The 19,667-nt window shown below is 41.2% G+C and overlaps 1 protein-coding gene across 1 annotated transcript in view; it reads left to right on the top strand.

Annotated features, from left to right (window-relative positions):
• Nucleotides 1–19,667, top strand: part of DNAJC1 (DnaJ heat shock protein family (Hsp40) member C1) — a 245,072-nt gene that overhangs the window by 110,591 nt on the left and 114,814 nt on the right. The window contains exons 5-6 of the mRNA XM_082258350.1: nucleotides 670–761; nucleotides 13,376–13,469. Of these exons, the coding sequence (XP_082114476.1) occupies nucleotides 670–761; nucleotides 13,376–13,469 (186 nt within the window). The remainder of the gene's footprint in view (nucleotides 1–669; nucleotides 762–13,375; nucleotides 13,470–19,667) is intronic.

The following is a 19,667-nucleotide window of genomic DNA, read 5'->3' as shown; positions in this document are numbered from 1 at the left end:
AATGCATTTATTCAGGGAACCCTACCCCATTTCCATCTAGGAGCTATACTTGAGTCACCTCCATCAGATCATTCCCGCAGCTCTTACGTTTTGTACCACCTCCCCCTCCCTTTAGATTTTAAGCTCCATGAGCAGTGCCCTCCTATTCCTTCTGAATTGAACTGTATTGTATTTGTCTGTCCCCCTTTATATTGTAAAGTGCTCCGCAAACTGTTGGCGCTTTATAAATCTTGTATAGTAATAATAATTATAATTTTGTAAACGTTTTTAATTGCGCTTGTGGAAAAAATAGTAAAATATTCACAAATTACAGTTCAGCTGTCCTCTGAGATCATTTATTTTCTTTTTGGGGGAACTTCGGTGGGTGTTTCCAGCTTTGAACACCCACTGTTTATTTACATTAAAGGGCAGGCAGGCCGCCAAGTCTCTGCTGCCAGAAAAATCAAGGAGGGATAAGCTGCAGTTTCTCTGTGTTCTGGACTTTGAGGATGAATTTCCCCACAGTGCATGCAAAATATAAATCAAGGCATGTGAAATTAGAAATGCATTATTATACTGAATGTTATAAATGCATATATCAACTGCATACAATGATCAGAATACAATGGTTTTTGGAATAGTGGTCCCTAAACTCCAGATAAGATACTAATACTACCACTGCCCCTTTAGGATGAGCTTCTGAGTAAAAAGAAGAAGGAGAAAAAAAAGAAAGCAGGAGGCAAAGATGAAGTGAAATCAAGTCTGTTGGAGAAAAATGAAAGGTAAGAAGATCTGGCATTTGTTAAATGTTTGAGAAATAGTGAGACTGTGTGACACCAGAGACTAGATCATATCTTGAGTATTGGAAAAAGGTGGGCTATTTCTGAGATCTATTTCTTTGGTCTGGATTCACGGGACATTCCAGCTTTATCCTGGCTGTTTTCAAACCATAGAAAAGTGCCAACACTAACACTATGCATTGTATATGATATTAAGTGACATGAAGCTGTAAGGAGATGGGGAAGAAATTGATATGGTAGTGGCCCTATTGTTATATGTAGCTATGAACCACTTACCTCTGTTTCACTGCATGAGTATTTCCGAGGTAAAACAGTCATTTAGACTTAGGAAACAGCAGTCTTGATTTATTGTTGGTGTGTAAGAGAGAACACCAAGATGTTTCTGCTCTTGAGAAAAGAGACCGAGAACATTCTTCTGCCTATTAGTCAACCACTTTATGTGCCGGATCACACATCTGCGATGTCAGACATTGCATGTGATTCGCACCGCACTGCTGTGTAAATCACATGCGATGTCTGTGAGATGCAAATTCAGCCATACAGATTGCATAGCTAAATTTGCATCGCATTCGGACCAAAGTCACAGAGGACCCTTTTTTTGTTCCGCACCAGAATCGGATCACATGGGTGTTCACACCTATGCGATCTAATTCCTGTGCGAACTGACAGTTCACACGGTGATATGCAAACTAATGTGGGGGTGTCTTTAACTTTGTATTGATGCTTCCAGCAGTACGCATATGGCAGTGTGAACTGCCTGCGAGTCGGGAACCCGCAGTGGATTTGCAGGGTTCCCGCATTGCACCAATGTGAGCTGGCACTGAGTGCAGTGTACAGAAAACTTTGCTTATATGGAGAAGGGCTTATGGATGGGTTGTCTAGTTGTATCATCTTGTGGCTTTTTAAAAATGCTCTTCCATAGAAGCCATGTGTCAGGACCCAGGTCTGAACCTGTGACCTCTGCTGTGTCTGTCAGTGTCTCTTCTTTACTGAGCCACCTGGGATGCTGAACAGCTCTCTGGACAATTCCTTGAATCCTGTTTTGAGTCTCTTTTCTTTGGAACCCTTTGCTCCTCCCATGAACGTCCTATTTTAGCCATGCCTCGCACTTCCGGTTTGCCAGATTAGCGTGCTCTCTTCAGCCAATATCTCACTCTGGTCTCTCCTGCTACCATATATATCTCCGCTACCACTTGTTACTGTTCTTTGGCTTGTTTACGGACTACGCTTCTGCTAGAATCCCTACTTGCTATATCTGCTACTGGACCCCTGCTGAATCACCTCCCGCCGGGGTGATCCTAAGGACTTCAAACTGGTACTAATGTGCAGCAAAATCCATCTTCGCTATCAGGAGCTGTCACGTACCTGATCCGAGGCCAAGGTGCTGAGGGGGCTGCCCTTGCGGCTAAGTGGGGCACACCCCTGAAGGTGGGACAAAAGGTGTAGCGCCCAAAGAAGCACAGGTTGCCAATAGGGTTCCGTAGAGCCTGGCCCGGTGTTCACTTGGTGGATGCTGGAGAGAACTGGATATACAGCAAGGCAGATGTCTCTCGGGGAGCTCCAGATGAACTTGGCAAACTTGTGCAAGCAGGAAACATGAGTGAAAGCCAGGCTGAGGGTCCAACACAGATAATCCGTCCGGGGGTTCAGGCAGGTAGCGGAAACAGGAACTTGGCCGAGGTCACAACAAGAAGGCTGGCAGGTAGTAATGTAGAAAAATGATCCGCACACCGGTAGTTGCTCTTAAAAAATCTTCATCTTTATTCAAGAACCACAGAACACAACTGCTGATAAGATCAGTTGATGCGTTTCAGCCTTTAAGGCCTTAGTCATAACTACATTTAGACACAAAACTTTGAAATATATAGTGACTCTACATATCACAAGCTCCACCCATTCATTATCCTAATTGATTGAAGACAATTAGCAAAAATTAGAATCAATTGTAGTATATACTAAGGAGACCCATGTATGTGCCACTTAATATCCACAAACTACACAATGATAGTATACATAGATCGGTAGATAATGAAAATAAAAATAGGCAGATAGCAATGGCAGAGTCCTTGAAGCAAGCCGGGTAGAGCACGCCAGAGGGTCAAAGCCGGGAGAAGGAGATCAGACAGGTCTGGAGCAAGCCAGGTCACAACAGGAAATCCAAGGTAAGTATGCAGAGGCTCTGGACACAGGAAGGCTGATGACAACCCAGCAATTTGATGGAATCAGCAGAGGTCTTATATAGGCCAGCAAATGGCCTCATCTGTCATGTTATGCTTGCACCATTGCGTACACCCATTCGCTGATTCGCGCCACCGCGCACCTGCGTGCGCCCGTTCGCCATTCTTCTGATGCGCATGCATGCTGGAGTGCGCATAATGTGCCCATCTCTAGTATTGGCAGAAATGCCAGTTCTTCCCCGGCCATTTCCCTGACAAGAGCTCTGGTTGGTGCTTAGACTCTGCACATCAGGTAAGTCTGCAGAACACCATCTGCCCGGGTGATCTGCTTCTGTATTTATCCTGCTGGTCAATGGGAGCCTCTCTACTGCTATAGCTACTGGTCTCCGAGCCTGTCCCTGGACCATGGTTTCCATACATTTAGTTTGAACTTAAAGTGTTCCTAAACCCAGGACCCTGAATTCACTATATCTGGTCTCCCATAGTACACAGAACATGGAAATGCAATTATTTTAGTAAATATAAACTACTAAATACTTTCTTAAGAGTCTTGTGACTTCTATCCGTGTCCTTCTTTTCCACAGTCTTGGAATGGGAAGGTGCCTCGCCGGCGGCGTGGGCCTTCCTTTTCAGCACACAAGAAGTTTTTTCGTCCCTCGGGGACTTCAGAAAACTGTTCCAAGCCCCTCAAAGCCTCTTTGGGGGTTTTCTAGCAGCTTTGCTCTGTCAATCAGAGTGCAGGCTTTTCCTGACCTGCTGACAATGCCCCTTCAGCATGCAGGTTTGCCCCCATCCATGTCTGGGGTGCAGGGGGGACGTTTTCGCAGGTTCCGGGCCTGTGGACCTCCTGGGTCAGCAACCAGTGGGTCCATGAGGTGATTGTTCCCAGTTCCAAGATAGAATTACGTTCTTGTTCTCCTGGAAAGGTTCTTTCCTTCCAATGTGCACCTGCCCCCGTATCGGCTGCAAGCTCTGTTGTGGAAAGGGCAGGACTTGTTGTCCCAGGGTGTGATCGTCCCGGTTCCAGTGTTGGAACTTTTTCGGGGGTTTTATTCTTACCCTTTTATGGTTCCCAGGAAGGAGGGTAAGTTAGTCTGATTCTGGACCTCAAGGTAGTCCATTAGTCAGAAGGGGTGAAGGGGATGCTCCTGAAAAATTAATAATGGAGTGATCTAGGCGATATCACATAAGTAGAAGCACCCTTCTACTTGTAATCAGGAATTACTGTATATAATAATTCAATTAAATTCGGAGTCTGTCAGCAAGTCCCAGCCAGTGATTGGCTGTGTGCAATCGCAGTCCAGAGCTCTGTGTTGGTAAACAACACAGGGCACTGTACCGAGGGAGCGATTTGTCAGTTTCTCATTCCTGCAAAGCAGAAAAGAGAAACTGAGAGCCCTAGTAGTAAAAGCAGCACACTTTTCTCACACATTACACATAGTTAGGCACACATTTAACCCCTTGATCGCCCTAGATGTTAACCCCTTCCCAGCCAGTGTCATTAGTACACTGACTGTGTATAGTATTATCACTGATCACTGCATTAATTTCACTGGTAAAGTCAGTGGAAGTTAGTTCCCCCCAGCGTCAGTTAGTGTCAGATTGCTCACCGCACTATCGCAGTCCCATTATACGTCGCTGATTGCTGCCATTAGTAGTATGTATAAAAAAATAAATACATTCTAGCATATATACCATAGATTGTAGACGCTATAACTTTCATGCAAACCAATCAATATTCACTTATTGGGATTTTTGTTAATCAAAAACCTGTGGAATCTATTTATTAATAGGTTTTATTTCTTTTTTTTATTGGATGTTTTATAGCAGAAAGTAAAAAATATTGTGTTTTTTTTTTTTTCAAAATTTCCGGGTTTTTTTGTTTGTATTGTGAAAAATGAAAAACCCAATTGTGATCAAATACCACCAAAAAAAACTTTATTTGTGTGAAAAAAAAATGATAAAAATTTAATTTGGGTACAGCATTGCATGAACGCGTAATTACCAGTTAAAGTAGCGCTGTGCTAAATAGGGAAAAAATGGCCTGGTCATGAAGGAGGTAAAATCCAGAGCTCAAGTGGTTAAAAAAGTCAGTACAGTGTTTGAAAAAAAAAATAAAAATAAAAAGAATAAAAGTTTTTTTTCTTTAAAAAAATGTTAAAAATAAAATATCTTTTTACAAAGTTTTGGTTTGTTTACCTCTTTATAATTGATTTATTTATTTTTTATTTTTTTCTATTTGTCCACTTGTCAGAAATCTGAGCAGGGTCTTTATTAAAACATTTTACCAAATAAGAGCCACATCCTTAAAAAAAAAAAAGTAAAAATTATTTTGGTAGATAAATCTGATTTTTTTGCCATGTTAGGAAAGGTTTAATGTACTGAAAGGAATGTTGGATTTTTAATTTTTTTATTTTACGGGTACATCCTTACAGCTTTCACACAAACTAATGCTGCTGACCTGTTGTAGAATCAAGATTCTAGAAATGTGAAAAAAAAAAAAGATTCTATAACAAGTTTGGAAAGCTGAACAAACATGCAAACAGTGTCAAAAAAAGAAAGAAAAAAAAACCATGTCATGGCCAGTTCAGTGCAGCATTGTTCACTGACGTCACCAGATTAGAGAACAGGCAAAAACGCTTCTGATCTCCTCTTTCCATTGATCCAGTTCCTGCCCCTGCTGGGTAAACTATTTAGAAATGCTTTAATTCTCTCTAAAAGTCAATAGGAAAAATGGTTTTATCTTTCAGGATGTGGAATGCCATTACCCACCATGCTTTACATCTGCCAAAATCCAGTCTGTGTGTCTGTTGTATTATATAGTGGAGAGGAACATAAAACAAAAAAATAATCTTAAAGGGAATCGGTCACCAAGGAGAGAACACTCGGTCATTAAGCAGTTCACCTTACAGAATAAGTAACCAAATCCATCAGTCAGCAGAACATTGTAACAGTGTAGTAAAAAAAAAAAAGTAATTGCGCAGAATACTAATCCTCCCCTTCTCTTATTCTGACCCCTTACTTACCCCCTGCTTCCATTTCTATCCCCATATTCACCCTCTAGGTTACATATACCTTTGATTCATCGAACCACATTTTACATTCTGCTTACATTGAGCCAGTAAAGAAATTACTATCACTATTGAATCCTTGCAGACAGGCAACAGCATACAATACAAAAAGTCCCTGGCACACTTTCAAGCCAGCCAGCAAAAAAAAAAATAAAAAAGAAGAAAAAATAACCTGTTGTAGTGTATCTGTGGTCAAAATGTAAAATCATACATTCTTTTCCACAATAAATAACAGTCATATCTAGCGTACTACTATTAGGGGTCTCCAGACTTTTGAAACAAAGGGCCGGTTTATTGCCCTTCAAATTTGAACCACTTGACCTCTGGAGGATTTACCCTCCTTCATGACCAGGCGCCATTTTTTTGAGATACGGTACTGTACTGCATTACTTTAACTGACAATTGTATGTCCTTTTTTTCCCCACAAATAGAACTGCGTTTTTTTTTTTCTGCACTTTTTTTCTGCACTATAAACAAAAAAAGACTGACAATTTAGGAAAAAAAAAACACCAAACAATATTTTTTACTTTCTGCTATAATACATATCCAATAAAAAAAAATTAAATTTCTTAATAAATTTAGGCCAATATGTATTCTGCTACATATTTTTGGTTAAAAAAAATCCCAATAAGCGTACATTGATTGGTTTGTGCAAAAGTTACAGCGTCTACAAACTATGGGAAATTTTTTTCCTTATTTTTTTTTTGTACTAGTAATGGCGGCAATCAGCAACTTATAGTGGGACTGCAATATTGCAGCAGATATTCTGACACTATTGACACTTTTTGGGGACCCGTGACACTAATACTGCGATCAGTGCTAAAAAATATTTACTGTCAATGTACTAAAGACACTGGCAGGGAAGGGGTTAAACATCAGGGGCGCTCAAATATGTGCCTAGCTAGTGTTTTAGTGTAAACAGTGTATAGTGCTTTTACTAAGGCAAGTAATGGATTTTATTCCCTGCTTTTTGGGGAAAGAAAATCCATTACTTCCCAGCTGACAGGACAGGGTTCTGCCTTGTTTACATAGGCAGATCGCAGTTCTGTCTCTCTGCCTGATGCCAAAGGACATGGAGTACCCTACACCCACCAGTCAGCCTCCGCTGTGTGTAATCACAGCGGAAGCAAGTCGCCGGCAGCGCACCTGCGTGCCCCCTACCCGTAAGTTTTGGATTGTGTGCGTGTGTGTGTGTGTGTGTGTGTGTATATATATATATATATATATATATATATATATATATATATATATATATATATATGTGTGATCCAGCACACAGGTGCCGCCCTGTAGCAGTAAAACTGCTATAGGGTAGACCTAAAGTGGTTCAAAGGGCTGGACTGTGGCCGGTGGGAGTGGAAAATGCCATAGGCTTGGGGGGTCAGTGAGAGGAAAAGAAATTACATGGTGCCAGTTGGAGGAATAGTGTCCCATTATTGGTATCAGCTAGCAAATTAGTTCCATATCTCTGGTATCAGGAATAGTACCCCATTTTTGGTGTCCGTAGGAGAAATAGTACCCCATTGTTGGCGTCAGTGGGAGGAATAGTACCCCATTGTTGGTGTCAGGGGGAGGAATAGTACCCCATTGTTGGTGTTAGGGGGAAGGAATAGTACCCCATTGTTGGTGTCAGGGTAAGGAATAGTACCCCATTGTTGGTGTCAGGGGGAAGGAATAGTACCCCATTGTTGGTGTCAGGGGGAGGAATAGTACCTCATTGTTGGTGTCAGGGGGAGGAATAGTACCTCATTGTTGGTGTCAGGGGGAGGAATAGTACCTCATTGTTGGTGTCAGGGGGAGGAATAGTACCCCATTGTTGGTGTCAGGGGGAGGAATAGTACCCCATTGTTGGTGTCAGGGGGAGGAATAGTACCCCATTGTTGGTGTCAGGGGGAGGAATAGTACCCCATTGTTGGTGTCAGGGGAGGAATAGTACATCACTATTGGGCACTAAGCGTGGATTAATATCTATGGGTTAATGTACGGTAAAATGTATGTTTTGCTGCTGGCAACTCAGTGCACATAGACAGGGCACTAGAATGCACATGCGTTTTTAGCGCACCACAAAACAAAGATGGAATGCAAAATTTGAGGGTGCACCAGAGCTTATGAAATTTCCATAATTGTGTGCCTTAGTGGTGACTAGTCCCTTGTGCTTTTCCTGCTTTTTGTGGGCACAGGCTTCACAGTTCAGGTCCTCCTTTAAAGTGTTACTGAACCCACAACAGTAAAATCAGTCTGAATATGTAGTAAAGCATGCTTGTTATACTCACTGTGGAACCTAAGGAGTTAATCCTCCGCATTGTGTAAAAAGGCTGTTCTGTCTCCTCTGATCCTTCCCTCCTTCCACTGTCCCCTAACAATTTCCTGATAACAGAGTCTATGGAGTTTTTTTCTTCTCGGGAGGGTGCATGTGATCAGCACAGGGCCAATCAGCACTGTTCAGGCAGAGGGTCAGGGGTCTTTCAGTCTCATAGGACAGTCAGAAAACTCCTCCTACAAGCTTTAACCAATGCTTTGCTGGACACTGATCGAAGTCACAAGACTGCTATATAGTGCTGATGAGAAAAGGTAATTTATATTTAATAAAATAATTGCATTTCCCTGTTCTGTGTATTGTGTGAGACCAAATATAGTGAATGCAGGCTCCTGGGTTTAGTAACACTTTTAAGTAACCAGTTACATATTAAAGTGATAGTAAACCACGAAACAAAAAAATAAAAAATCTTCTCCCTGCAAATTAATGTCATTATGTGCTAGTATGCATCGCATACTAAAAGACTTACCTGGAAACAAAGCCTTCTAGTGGCGTGCTGTTACCCCTGACAGTGCTTCTATCTTCACCCGGTCTTCCTTCTAGGTTCGTGGGCAGCTGTGTTTGATTGGTTGAGCCATGATGACATCACTCCCACACCCGCGCAGGAGCCGCGGCTCTCTCCATGGACAGCACACAGTCTATTTAGAGCACAGAGCGTGTGCACCAGTGACCATACCGGTGCTGCTAAAGTAAATATCTCCTAGGAGTTATTATCTTATAATAGGCTTATCTGTAGATCTAAAAAAAAGAAAAGCTTTACTACCACTTTAAATTCTTTCCTGCTTGCTTTTTAAGGCATCTGTCCACATTTTGATTAAAGCAGCGTTAAATCCAAAAGCAAACATTTATTATATTGTAGCTAACCAATTCTTAGATGCGATGACTGCATTAGTTTCCTTTTTTAGGTTTTATTTTAGGTGTGGAGGGTTGAGACAAGCCATCCACCACTGACAGGGATGCTTACAATGATTAGCATTTATTTTATGCACAGAGCCTTTGAAAAAATATTTATACCCCTTGAAATTTTCCAAATTTTGTCATGTTACAACCAAAAACATAAATGTACTTTATTGGGATTTTATGTAATAGACCAACACAAAGTGGCACATAATTGTGAAATGGAAGGAAAATGTTAAATGGGTTTCAAAAATTTTTACAAAACAATATTTGAAAAGTGTGGCGTGCATTTGTATTCAGCCCCCTTTACTCTGATACCCCTAACCAAAATCGAATGGAACCAATTGCCTTCAGAAGTCACCTAATTAGTAAATGGAGTCCACATGTGTGTAATTTATTCTTAGTATAAACACAGCTGTTCTGTGAAGCCCTCAGAGGTTTGTTAGAGAACCTTAGTGAACAAACAGCATCATGAAGGTCAAGGAACACACCAGACAGGCCAGGGAAAAAGTTGTGGAGAAGTTTAAAGCAGGGTTAGGTTATAAAAAAATATCCCAAGCTTTGAACGTCTCATGGAGCACTGTTCAATCCATCGTCCAAAAATGGAAAGAGTATGGCACAACTGCAAACCTACCAAGATATGGCCGTCCACCTGAACTGACAGGCCGGGCAAGAAGAGCATTATTCAGAGAAGCAGCCAAGAGGTCCATGGTAACTCTGGAGGAGCTGCAGAGATCCACAGCTCAGGTGGGAGAATCTGTCCACTGGACAACTATTAGTCATGCACTCCACAAATCTGGCCTCTATGGAAGAATGGCAAGAAGAAAGCCACTGTTAAAAGGAAGCCATAAGAAGTCCAGTTTGCAGTTTGTGAGAAGCCATGTGGGGAACACAGCAAACATGTGGAAGAAGGTGCTCTGGTCAGATGAGACCAAAAGTGAACTTTTTGTCTTAAATGCAAAACGCTATGTGTGGCGGAAAACTAACACTGCACATCACCCGGAACACCATTCCCACCGTGCAACATGGTGGTGGCAGCATCATGTTGTGGGGATGCTTTTTTTTCAGCGGGGACAGGGAAGCTGGTCAGTGTTGATGCTAAAATGGATGGAGCCAAATACAGGGCAATCGTAGACGAAAACCTGTAAGAGTCTGCAAAAGACTTGAGACTGGGATCGAGGTTTACCTTCCAGCAGGAAAACAACCCCAAACATCCAGCCAGAGCTACAATGGAATGGAAGGGTTTAGATCAAAGTATATTTATGTGTTAGAATGGGCCAGTCAAAGTCCAAGGGTCAAAGGGTGAATACAAATACACGCCACACTTTTCACATATTTATTTGTAAAAAAGTTTGAAACCCATTTATCATTTCCTTCCACTTCGCAATTATGTGCCACTTTGCTTTGGTCTATTACATAAAATCCCCAAAAAATGATTTTACGTTTTTGGTTGTAACATCACAAAATGTGAAAAATGTCAAGGTGTATGAATACTGTTTAAAGACACTGTGAAAGCTTTATCCATCTATAACTGCGGTGTTTAATGGAGTTTTGCTTCAATTTGTTGAATGAACAAAAACAATGGGGGATTTACTAAAACTGGAGCGTGCTAAATCTGGTGCAGGTCTGCATAGAAACCAAGCAGCTTTCAGGTTTTTTAGTCAAAGCAATTGAAAAATCTGAAGTTAGAAGCTGATTGGCTACCATGCACAGCTGCACCCGATTCCGAGTGCTCCAGTTTTAGTAAATCTCCCCAAAAGTCTTGAGGGTCTATTTTCTTTTGATGGTTTCTTCAAGTCTGGATACCTTAGGCTGCACATAGGAAGGCCTGTTTCTCATTGGGGACTTTGGGTAACTTATTTGACCACAATAATGTAACTAACTCATTAACTGTTTCCTGAACTCCCGTTAACCTGCAAAAGGCCAAAGCAGTGTAAAATATCTGCAACCAACACTACAGGCATTTGTGAATTCCATAGGCTTGGTTTGGTTGCTTGATAGCCATACATTATAGAACTCTTAAAGAGAACATGTCAAAGAGGCTGTCACCTGGTATGATGGAGGCTGCCATTGCTTTCCTTCCCGATGTATACCTTCTCTTTGCAGGGGAGTCAAGCAATGTCAGCATTCCATGTAGGATGGTAGCCCCAGCTGTGGCAGACAATGTCCATCCTGACATATACCCTGTAAGAGCATTTCCCAACTGTTGCATCATTAATGATAGTAAAGGGCCGTACACACTTGACGAAAATCGGACGAAATATCCTCCGATTTTTCTCTGTCTTCTCAGCGTTCATTACCGTTTGTAGTCGACAGTGCATAAATGTTCACGAAATTTCTCGTCCGATTTTTTCTTTTTTTTTGGCACATTTGTTCCTAGACTTCCGGGTTGTCAGCAACTTCAGATCATGCGCGGTCTTTCGTATCCGATTTTTCACGGACGTACTGCATACACATTAAACGAAAATCGGTCGTCTGGGGACGGACGAAAAAAATTTTGGTGTTTGTCCCTCCATTTTTTTTCGTTGAAAATGTCGGCATCGGCTGCTGAAAGTTGTGTACAGACTAGGCGAAAATCGGACAATTTCACATCGGGCGGGAATTTTCGGCAGATTTTCTACTAGTGTGTACCCTGCTTTAGTCAGTGTATGGCCAAGTTAGAGTATATATGACATCCACTTCCCAGCTTTATTGGGGACCAAATGGACCTTTTTTTCATATATACCAGGGGTGTCTAACCTTTTGACCTTTCTGAGCTACATTGGAAAAAGGGGAATTGTTTTGGGCCACACATAAAATATACGAACAATATGGATAGCTGATGAGCAGCAAAAGTTGGTCAGATCACAAGTTAAGGATCACTGATGGAGATAATGTACTTATCTGAGTAATAAAACTTCATTTTTTTTTTTTTAATGTAATATTTTTTTTATTTTGAATGTAAAAGTGGGAAACCATCTCTGTTAAAAAAAAAAAAAAAAAGTGGGAAACCTAAAACTAGTGCGATTCTTGACACTGTTTTTGATTAACTAACGCATCAATATCTGGTTTAATGGATGTAGTAGCAATTCTCAATGAATTCTCAAAGTGCACTTCAAATATATTGGTTCTAATTATTATTATTGTGCCCTTTGTGTGCTTCATCCTTGAAAATAGTTGCTCACAAATACAGGTGCTCCCGAAATCTGATGACATGAATAAGGTGTGATTGTGAGGAGTGGGAGATTTTTCTTTGGGCAGATAACATTTATAAAAGTCCAGTATAGAGACATTTTTCTTCGGATGCAAGTGTTCGTAAAGTGTAAGAGCCCATTCACACTGCCGCGACTTGTCAGGCGACTTGTCAGCCTGACAAGTCGCGGTATGTCGCAGTCCATTGAGTAGTACAGGACCGGCTCTAATAGGAGCGACACAAGTCGCTCCGACTTAGAAAAAGGGTCCTGTACTACTTTGGGGCGACCTCGGAGCGACTTGCATAGACTTAAATTATGTGAAGTCCCTGCAAGTCTCGCCGAAGTCGCGGTGCACGCGACTTCACAGGTCGCCCCCCGAAGTCGTGCCGCTTCAGTGTGAACCGGCACTAAATGCATTCATTTTTTACAAAAATAATCCCCCCCCCCCCCCCAAAAAAAAATCTTATTTTGAATTAAGTTTACAATTTAGTGTTGAGGCACATTCATGGCCGTCCTGGGCCACAGGTTGAACACCCCTGATATATACACTACGTGCATAATATATAGTATATGACAAATTTTGGTTTAGTATTGATGCTATCCATTGAACACTCAATATAATCTTTCATACAGATGCCTTTCTTGCCAAAGTGTTACCTGAATAAAGTCATTAAAAGGAAAACCCTTGAGGTCACCCAAACCTAAAGTCTGAGTTTTATTTGTACCACAAAGATTCTTCTGACTTTTCTAAGCCAACCCTAGGCCTCTTACTATGAGCTCTGTTGATGGATTTACCTAACAAGGAAATATTCTGCTTTGGACCTGCCTGCTTTTGCCCAGCTGCCTAGTTGTGCCTTATTGTAAATCAGACCCTGAAGATGGACTATATATGAATTCTGACATTTCCTTTGCATTACTCTCTGCACTTTGTTGTTTGATGAGCCTGTTGCTTTTATTACAGGGTCCTTGAGAAGCCTCAGTGGCGTGATTTACTTCCTTTCAAGCTTGGAATCTGTTTTTATCTCACGGTCAGATCACTGCCACAGTGCTTCCAGGTAAGTACTATATTTCATTTAAAGGAAAATATTTGCTTTTAGTTTTAACTATTCAGCTCCATTCAGCGTCCGTTTAAAAAAAAAAATGTTGTCCAAAGCTGGCGACACACTACTAATGTTAGACCTTTTCTTCTTTTATTACTTAAATATATCTTCTGACAGACAACTGCTTTTTATATATATATAATATATATATATATTTTTTTTTTAATTTCAAATATATAGTTAGGGTAGCTTTCAATTTTCCTTTTTGTGTGTCCAGCCTTTTAATTAAACCATTTTACTAAATATTACAAAGTCATACGTTACAGTAGGTGCACAATGAGAGTGCAATAGCTTAAATGTTGATGATCGCCTAGAGAACGGCAACCAAAGTAAAAGGAAGTGGAGGAAATAAAACAAAGGAAAGAATATAGGATCAGTTTGGGGAAAGTGGAGGGGGGACAGGATGGGGTGCTGGGAAAACAAATGGATGATTAGGTACAGTTCAGGTATAGGGAAAAAGATTGGCCAGGGAGCTACAGATAATAACAGGAGTGGAAACGGCACATCAAAGGTTTAGTAGACGGCTGTCAAAGCTGACCGGGAGGAAGGGGTGGAACCCATGACTCCCAGACCTTGCGAAGCCTTGGTATAATGCCCTGTCGTTTTGCCATCCGTTTTTTGCTAATAAACTTTAGCTGTAACCTCGTTTTTTCAGCTGCATACATGGTTTTGGAGAGCCACCGCTTAGAGATTGTCTGTCAGACTATGGGTTATAAGTGTACATTGATGCATACAAAAACTATTGGGTTTTAAGTTAAGAAGCAAAGGGATCAATTCACTAAGACATGAATTTATCTCAAAAGTAGTCCGTTCACTAAAAAAAAAAAAACACACGTTATTTACCAAATGCATTAGATAATAATGTTTTGCAATATTACTTACATTTTGCATTTTTTGGCGTTTTTTTTCTCAATTTTTATTTACATGCTAACACTGCACCAAAGTAAGAAATAAATGCACACACAAATACTGTACTATGAAACTACAAAAACATTCTAGCATGCTTTCATTCACTGAACAATCTCCTTCTGGTGATATGTTACAATTTATTTTCATTCCTGAGCTCAGGGAAGAACATTTACACACTAATATACATTGTATACGTTTAATTTACTGGCCAGTGCAGAGTTCCCCTCATTGGTACTTTGTACATTGCTAAAATACCGACTCCCTACTAGCAGATGATAAATAACTAATGTGTGTGTTCTTTAGTGAATTGACTTTAATGGTTTATCTATTCTTTTTTCTCTTGCGGTATTTAACCTAACAATCAATATTTTAACTTTGATGAATTTACTATTATTATTTCGTGATATTTGCAAAAATAGGTCACGTGACCCTCATATCACATACGGTCAGGACTGCAGTTAGAAATCACGAAACCCCATACAGCCTACCTGACAGCCCCCCCATTGGCCAAAAGTGACTAAGGACTTTTATCAGTCCTTTTCTTTGCAGTCTCAGCTGCACAGGTGAATAAATAGGAAGCACTCTGAGGCTTCCTGCTCATTCCCAAACGCAAACATAATTCAAAGTTTACTATGCTTCAGTGATGAACACAGGAATGATTGGTACCGACTGCTCACTGTGCTCATTCAGGAAAGGAAGGGGCCAGTAAATTACATATTTACCAGCCTGACATCCCTGTGTGTGCCCATAGCAGCTGCCGGCGGGAGAGGAGGGAAGCCAGAAGCTCTGTGGGGGGGAAAGGGGCACTTGGGAGGTCTGGACAGCAGATGGCGGGGGCACATGTGCTAGGACCAATTCCCTTGCAGTGCAGCCGGAGGGAGAAAGGGCAGGAGAAGCTGGCAGTGCTGCAGGAGGAAGCAAAAGAAGATTGGGGTATGCAATAAGAAAGTACAGCCAGCCCTCCTGCTCAACAGGTTCCTGGGGCCCAGTACAGAAGGGCTGGCTGTACTACTGCCTTATCATCAGCCCTGCATGCAGTAACCTTTAAGCCACTTAAACATAACATTGAAGTGTCAGGGAGTTTCCAGAAAAATGTTCAACACTTGAATATAAAGCCAACACTTGGACTGCTGATAGTACCATGTGGACATGATAGTAGTGAAAAGGTCCCAATAAAAAAGTCTAATGGTCCATCAATGTTATTTATTAAATAGAACTTTAGACTTTCTTATTGTGGCCTTTTAGCTAAGATTATGTCCACATGGCACTATTAGCAGTCCTAGTCTTGGCTTTTTATATTCAAGTGGTGAACTTTCTCTGGCAAATCCTGGGCGTTCGATTATTATGTTCAAGTGGCTTTGACTTTCATCCTGGTTCAGGTTGTTTTTGGAGCTACAGGAGGAAATACCTGTGCACCTGGCTCTCGCCTGACATTTGTCATTATTAATTTTTAAAACCTCACGGTGGAGTTATATGGGGTAGCAGCTAGCAATAACTGTGCACCTGGCTTTTCTTGGACAGCAATTGCTACAAATCACTTAAAATCTGTCAGCAGCCTTTTGTGCCGGTCTCTAGCTGTACTAGGTTTAGAAGCAATTTGCATGGTTTCTTGGGAAGCAGCTGTTTTGGATCTTGCTTTTTTTAAACGCCACTAAAACCTTAAAAGTTTTTTTATTTTTATAAATTGTTTTCCATTTAAGGATTTTGTATGAAATATGGAATTGTAATGAGAGTTAAAACGAGTAAAAAAAAAATGACATGTTTGGAGTAGTAGCAAATAACATTCTCGGCTCTGCATACAAAATGCCTGTACCTCAAGGCCTGTCAGATCACAGGAGCCTTTGCTTAAAGTTACAGCTCATGCTAATAGTAAAATGTACTCCTCATGTCATTCCTGAAGCTGAAGCTTTGTCCTGCTCCCTCCAACCTGTGATGTCTATTAGTATGACCTGTCAAAGTTATAAAGAAACTTTGAGACTCAGAAAGGGTAAAGCCAAACTCCCAACTTCGGGGATAAAGTCAGTGTTCACATAAAGCATCCTGTGGTTTGCGGTTCCTTCTCAAAAAAGTGTATCTGTATACAGGTAAAGGAATCTGCGCCAATTGGTAAATGTGAATGAAGATAATGCATGCCGCAGTTACTAGTGACAAAAAGGTGTATATATGTAGTATAAATTGTGACCGAGCAGTGTGTAACTGTCTACACATTCAATCAATCAATCAATAAATAATTAAAGAAGTACGCACTAATAACTTATCATAAGTGATATAAAATCAGTTGGGGAAATAAATGAATCAAAACATAATAAAAAATTAGAAGCGAGCACTATTCATATAATTCATATGTTAAAGAAAATCATATAAAGTGCATGTGCCGTTCTTATAACAGGTGAATCCACTGGTGTTCTAATGCCAAGAAAAGTGTCTAAAAGGTACTGTCCAAATCCTTTGGTGATCACCACCTGACCTCTCCCTGAGCACACGGTGTGCTCACCAACTGGGAAATTAATCGTCAAATATAGGTGTATGTTTATGAAACTTAGAATTTTTCTCTCAGTTCACTTATCAGCATTTCTCAGAGTAAAATGATCTCCTCTGGCACCCAGTTTATGAAGCAGAGAACTTTACTTCTCACAGGGAGAACAGAGGAGAAGTTTTTCCTCTAAAAACGGCAGAGATCTGTGTAGAAGTGAGTGGGCTACCTGTAATCTCCTGAGACATAGCGAGATTACAGTATGAGAAACACACTGGTACCCGTTTATTAAGCAGCGGTAAATTACCTCTGCGGAGTACATGGGTATTCTCAGAGGAGACCCCCCAACTCAGGTTAATAAAATATTCAGTCCCCCTACACAATAATATATATATATATATATATATATATATATATATATATATATATATATATACCGCATTTTTCGCCGTATAAGACGCACTTTTTCTTCCCCAAAACTGGGGGGGGGGGGCGAGTTGGTGCGTCTTATACGACAAATACACATTTTGCCTGCATTAAAACTGCCCCTAACTTTGTGTGGTGCTTGCTCGCAGTCCTCTTTTTATGCTGTGTGTGCTGCAGGCTGGATTTGTTGCATGTACTGCAGGCTGTGGAGACTTCTCTGACCCTCCCTGCACGGCCAGGCTGTGTGTGTTCGGGCTTCCCTCTCCCTCCTATAGCACGCCTTGTCCCCCCCTCCCGACAGTCTATCCACATGCTGCCCGGGCACCATGTCAACGCTGAGCTTACCGGTATCCATCAGTGCGGGCTGTGCCTCCTCATGTCTCCCCAGGCCACACGTCTGCCCCTCCTGCTCCATACGTTCCCGCTCCTATTTGATTTGATGGGCAGAAGAATTAATCCGCCAAAGCTCCGCCCCCCGAATCCCGGGAAGAAGACACCGTCCTCCCTACCTCATACTGCTGCTCCTGCTCCGCCCCCACTTTGCCTACTACTCTATTGGATGCCCATGATTGATGGGCAGAAGAATAGCTTCACAAGCTCCGCCCCCAAATCACAGGGAGAAGACACACCACCCTCCCTACGTCATACTGTTGCTTCTGGATAGATCACAGGCAGCGTGTGGTGTGTGTGAGAAAGTGTTCAGGCGGACCAACTACAGGGTAAATGAAATGTAAAATGTGCATACACACCCACACACACCTAGGGTCTAAGAGAGCCTACAGTATTTGGTTCAGAATCTTTTTTTTCTAGATTTTCCTCCTTTTAAAATTGGGTGCGTCTTATATGCCGATGCGTCTTATACAGCGAAAAATACGGTGTGTGTGTGTATATATATACATATATACCTAAATATGGCAGGGGGACATGTTTACTATCTTGAGGGGTCTGGTCAAGGAAGAAGGAAGTCAACAACAAGATTCTGTCTTGTCTACCCGATTCTCCACCTCTGGGCAGGTGAATCTGGGATTGTGAATTCTGGCACAGATCACCAGTGAAGTGCAGAGATCGCAGCTTCATAAACTGGCCGTTTTTGTGTTAGTCAGTGACCTATTCTCCGTGTGCAGAGGTGATCAGCAGAGAACATGTTCTCCCCCGATCATCTCTGTTTCATAAACCAATTAAGATCCGCAATGAACTACGATCATCGAGATCGCTGCTCATCTTGGTTTCATAAATGGACACCAAAGTCCAAAAACAATCACATTGTCATCTTATCTGTTCCAAATTTTAACAACTATCTTGCCAATTGAAAGGTCCTCTCCAACACATGTAATCCTTTCCGGCACATTCAGGGTAAACTTCCTTATCCGATCGTATCCCTTTCTCTCACACATACGTTGAGGGGAGAAGAGAGGCCCCCATAGTGTAAAACAGATTCAGTCTCTATAGCACTGATTCTTCTCTATAGCACTATTGGCTCCGGCTGTGTCACTGTTCTGCGAACAGACATGCTGTGCGGGATGATGTCACAATCCAGGTGTTTCAGTATGAAGTCGTCCTTAAAGGTGGGATCTGACATTCTACGTGAAACGCGTAAGCTGTGGATTGGATTGTGATGTCATCCTGCACAACTCGTCCGTTCATGTCGCAGTGACACAGTCGGAGCTGACAGTGCTATAGAGATGAATCGTGTTTACCTTCATGTCAGGCTGACACTCTTGAGATTGTAAGTGCAATACTTTTTATGTCTTAATAAATAGGGAAACTGTTTTACACTATGGGCGCCACGCTTCTCCCCTCTATGCCTGTGTGAGAGAAAGGGATACGATTGGATAAGGAAGTTTACCCTGAATAGGCTGGAAAGGATTACATGTGCTGGAGAGGACCTTTCATTTGGCAAGAGAGTGTTTATAATTTGGAATAGTTAAGATGACCATTTGATTGTTTTTGAACTTTGGATTGACAAATCATTTCCCAGCTGGTGAGTACACCGTGTGCTCAGGTAGATGTCGCGTGGTAATCATCCAAGGGTTTGGAGAGTACCTTTTCGGACACTTTTCTTTACATTATAACACTAGTGTATTTACCTGTTCTAATAACTGCACGTGCACTTATTGATTTTTTTTTTAACATATGCATTATATGAATTATTTGGGCTAGTTTCTAATTTTTAAGACATTTTTTGATTAATTTATATCACCAATTGATTTTTTTTATCACTTCTGATGAATGAGTGAGCACTTTCATTTTTTTATTTGATTGAATGAATTTGTAGACCGTTACACACAGCGCGGTTACAATTTATTATACTATATAAATTGTATCTATACCAAAAATATATACAT

The sequence above is a fragment of the Pelophylax lessonae genome (assembly GCF_965119305.1).
Source record: "Pelophylax lessonae genome assembly, chromosome: 5".
NCBI classification, from domain to species: Eukaryota; Metazoa; Chordata; class Amphibia; order Anura; family Ranidae; genus Pelophylax; species Pelophylax lessonae.
This window is presented reverse-complemented; position numbering and strand designations above follow the sequence as displayed.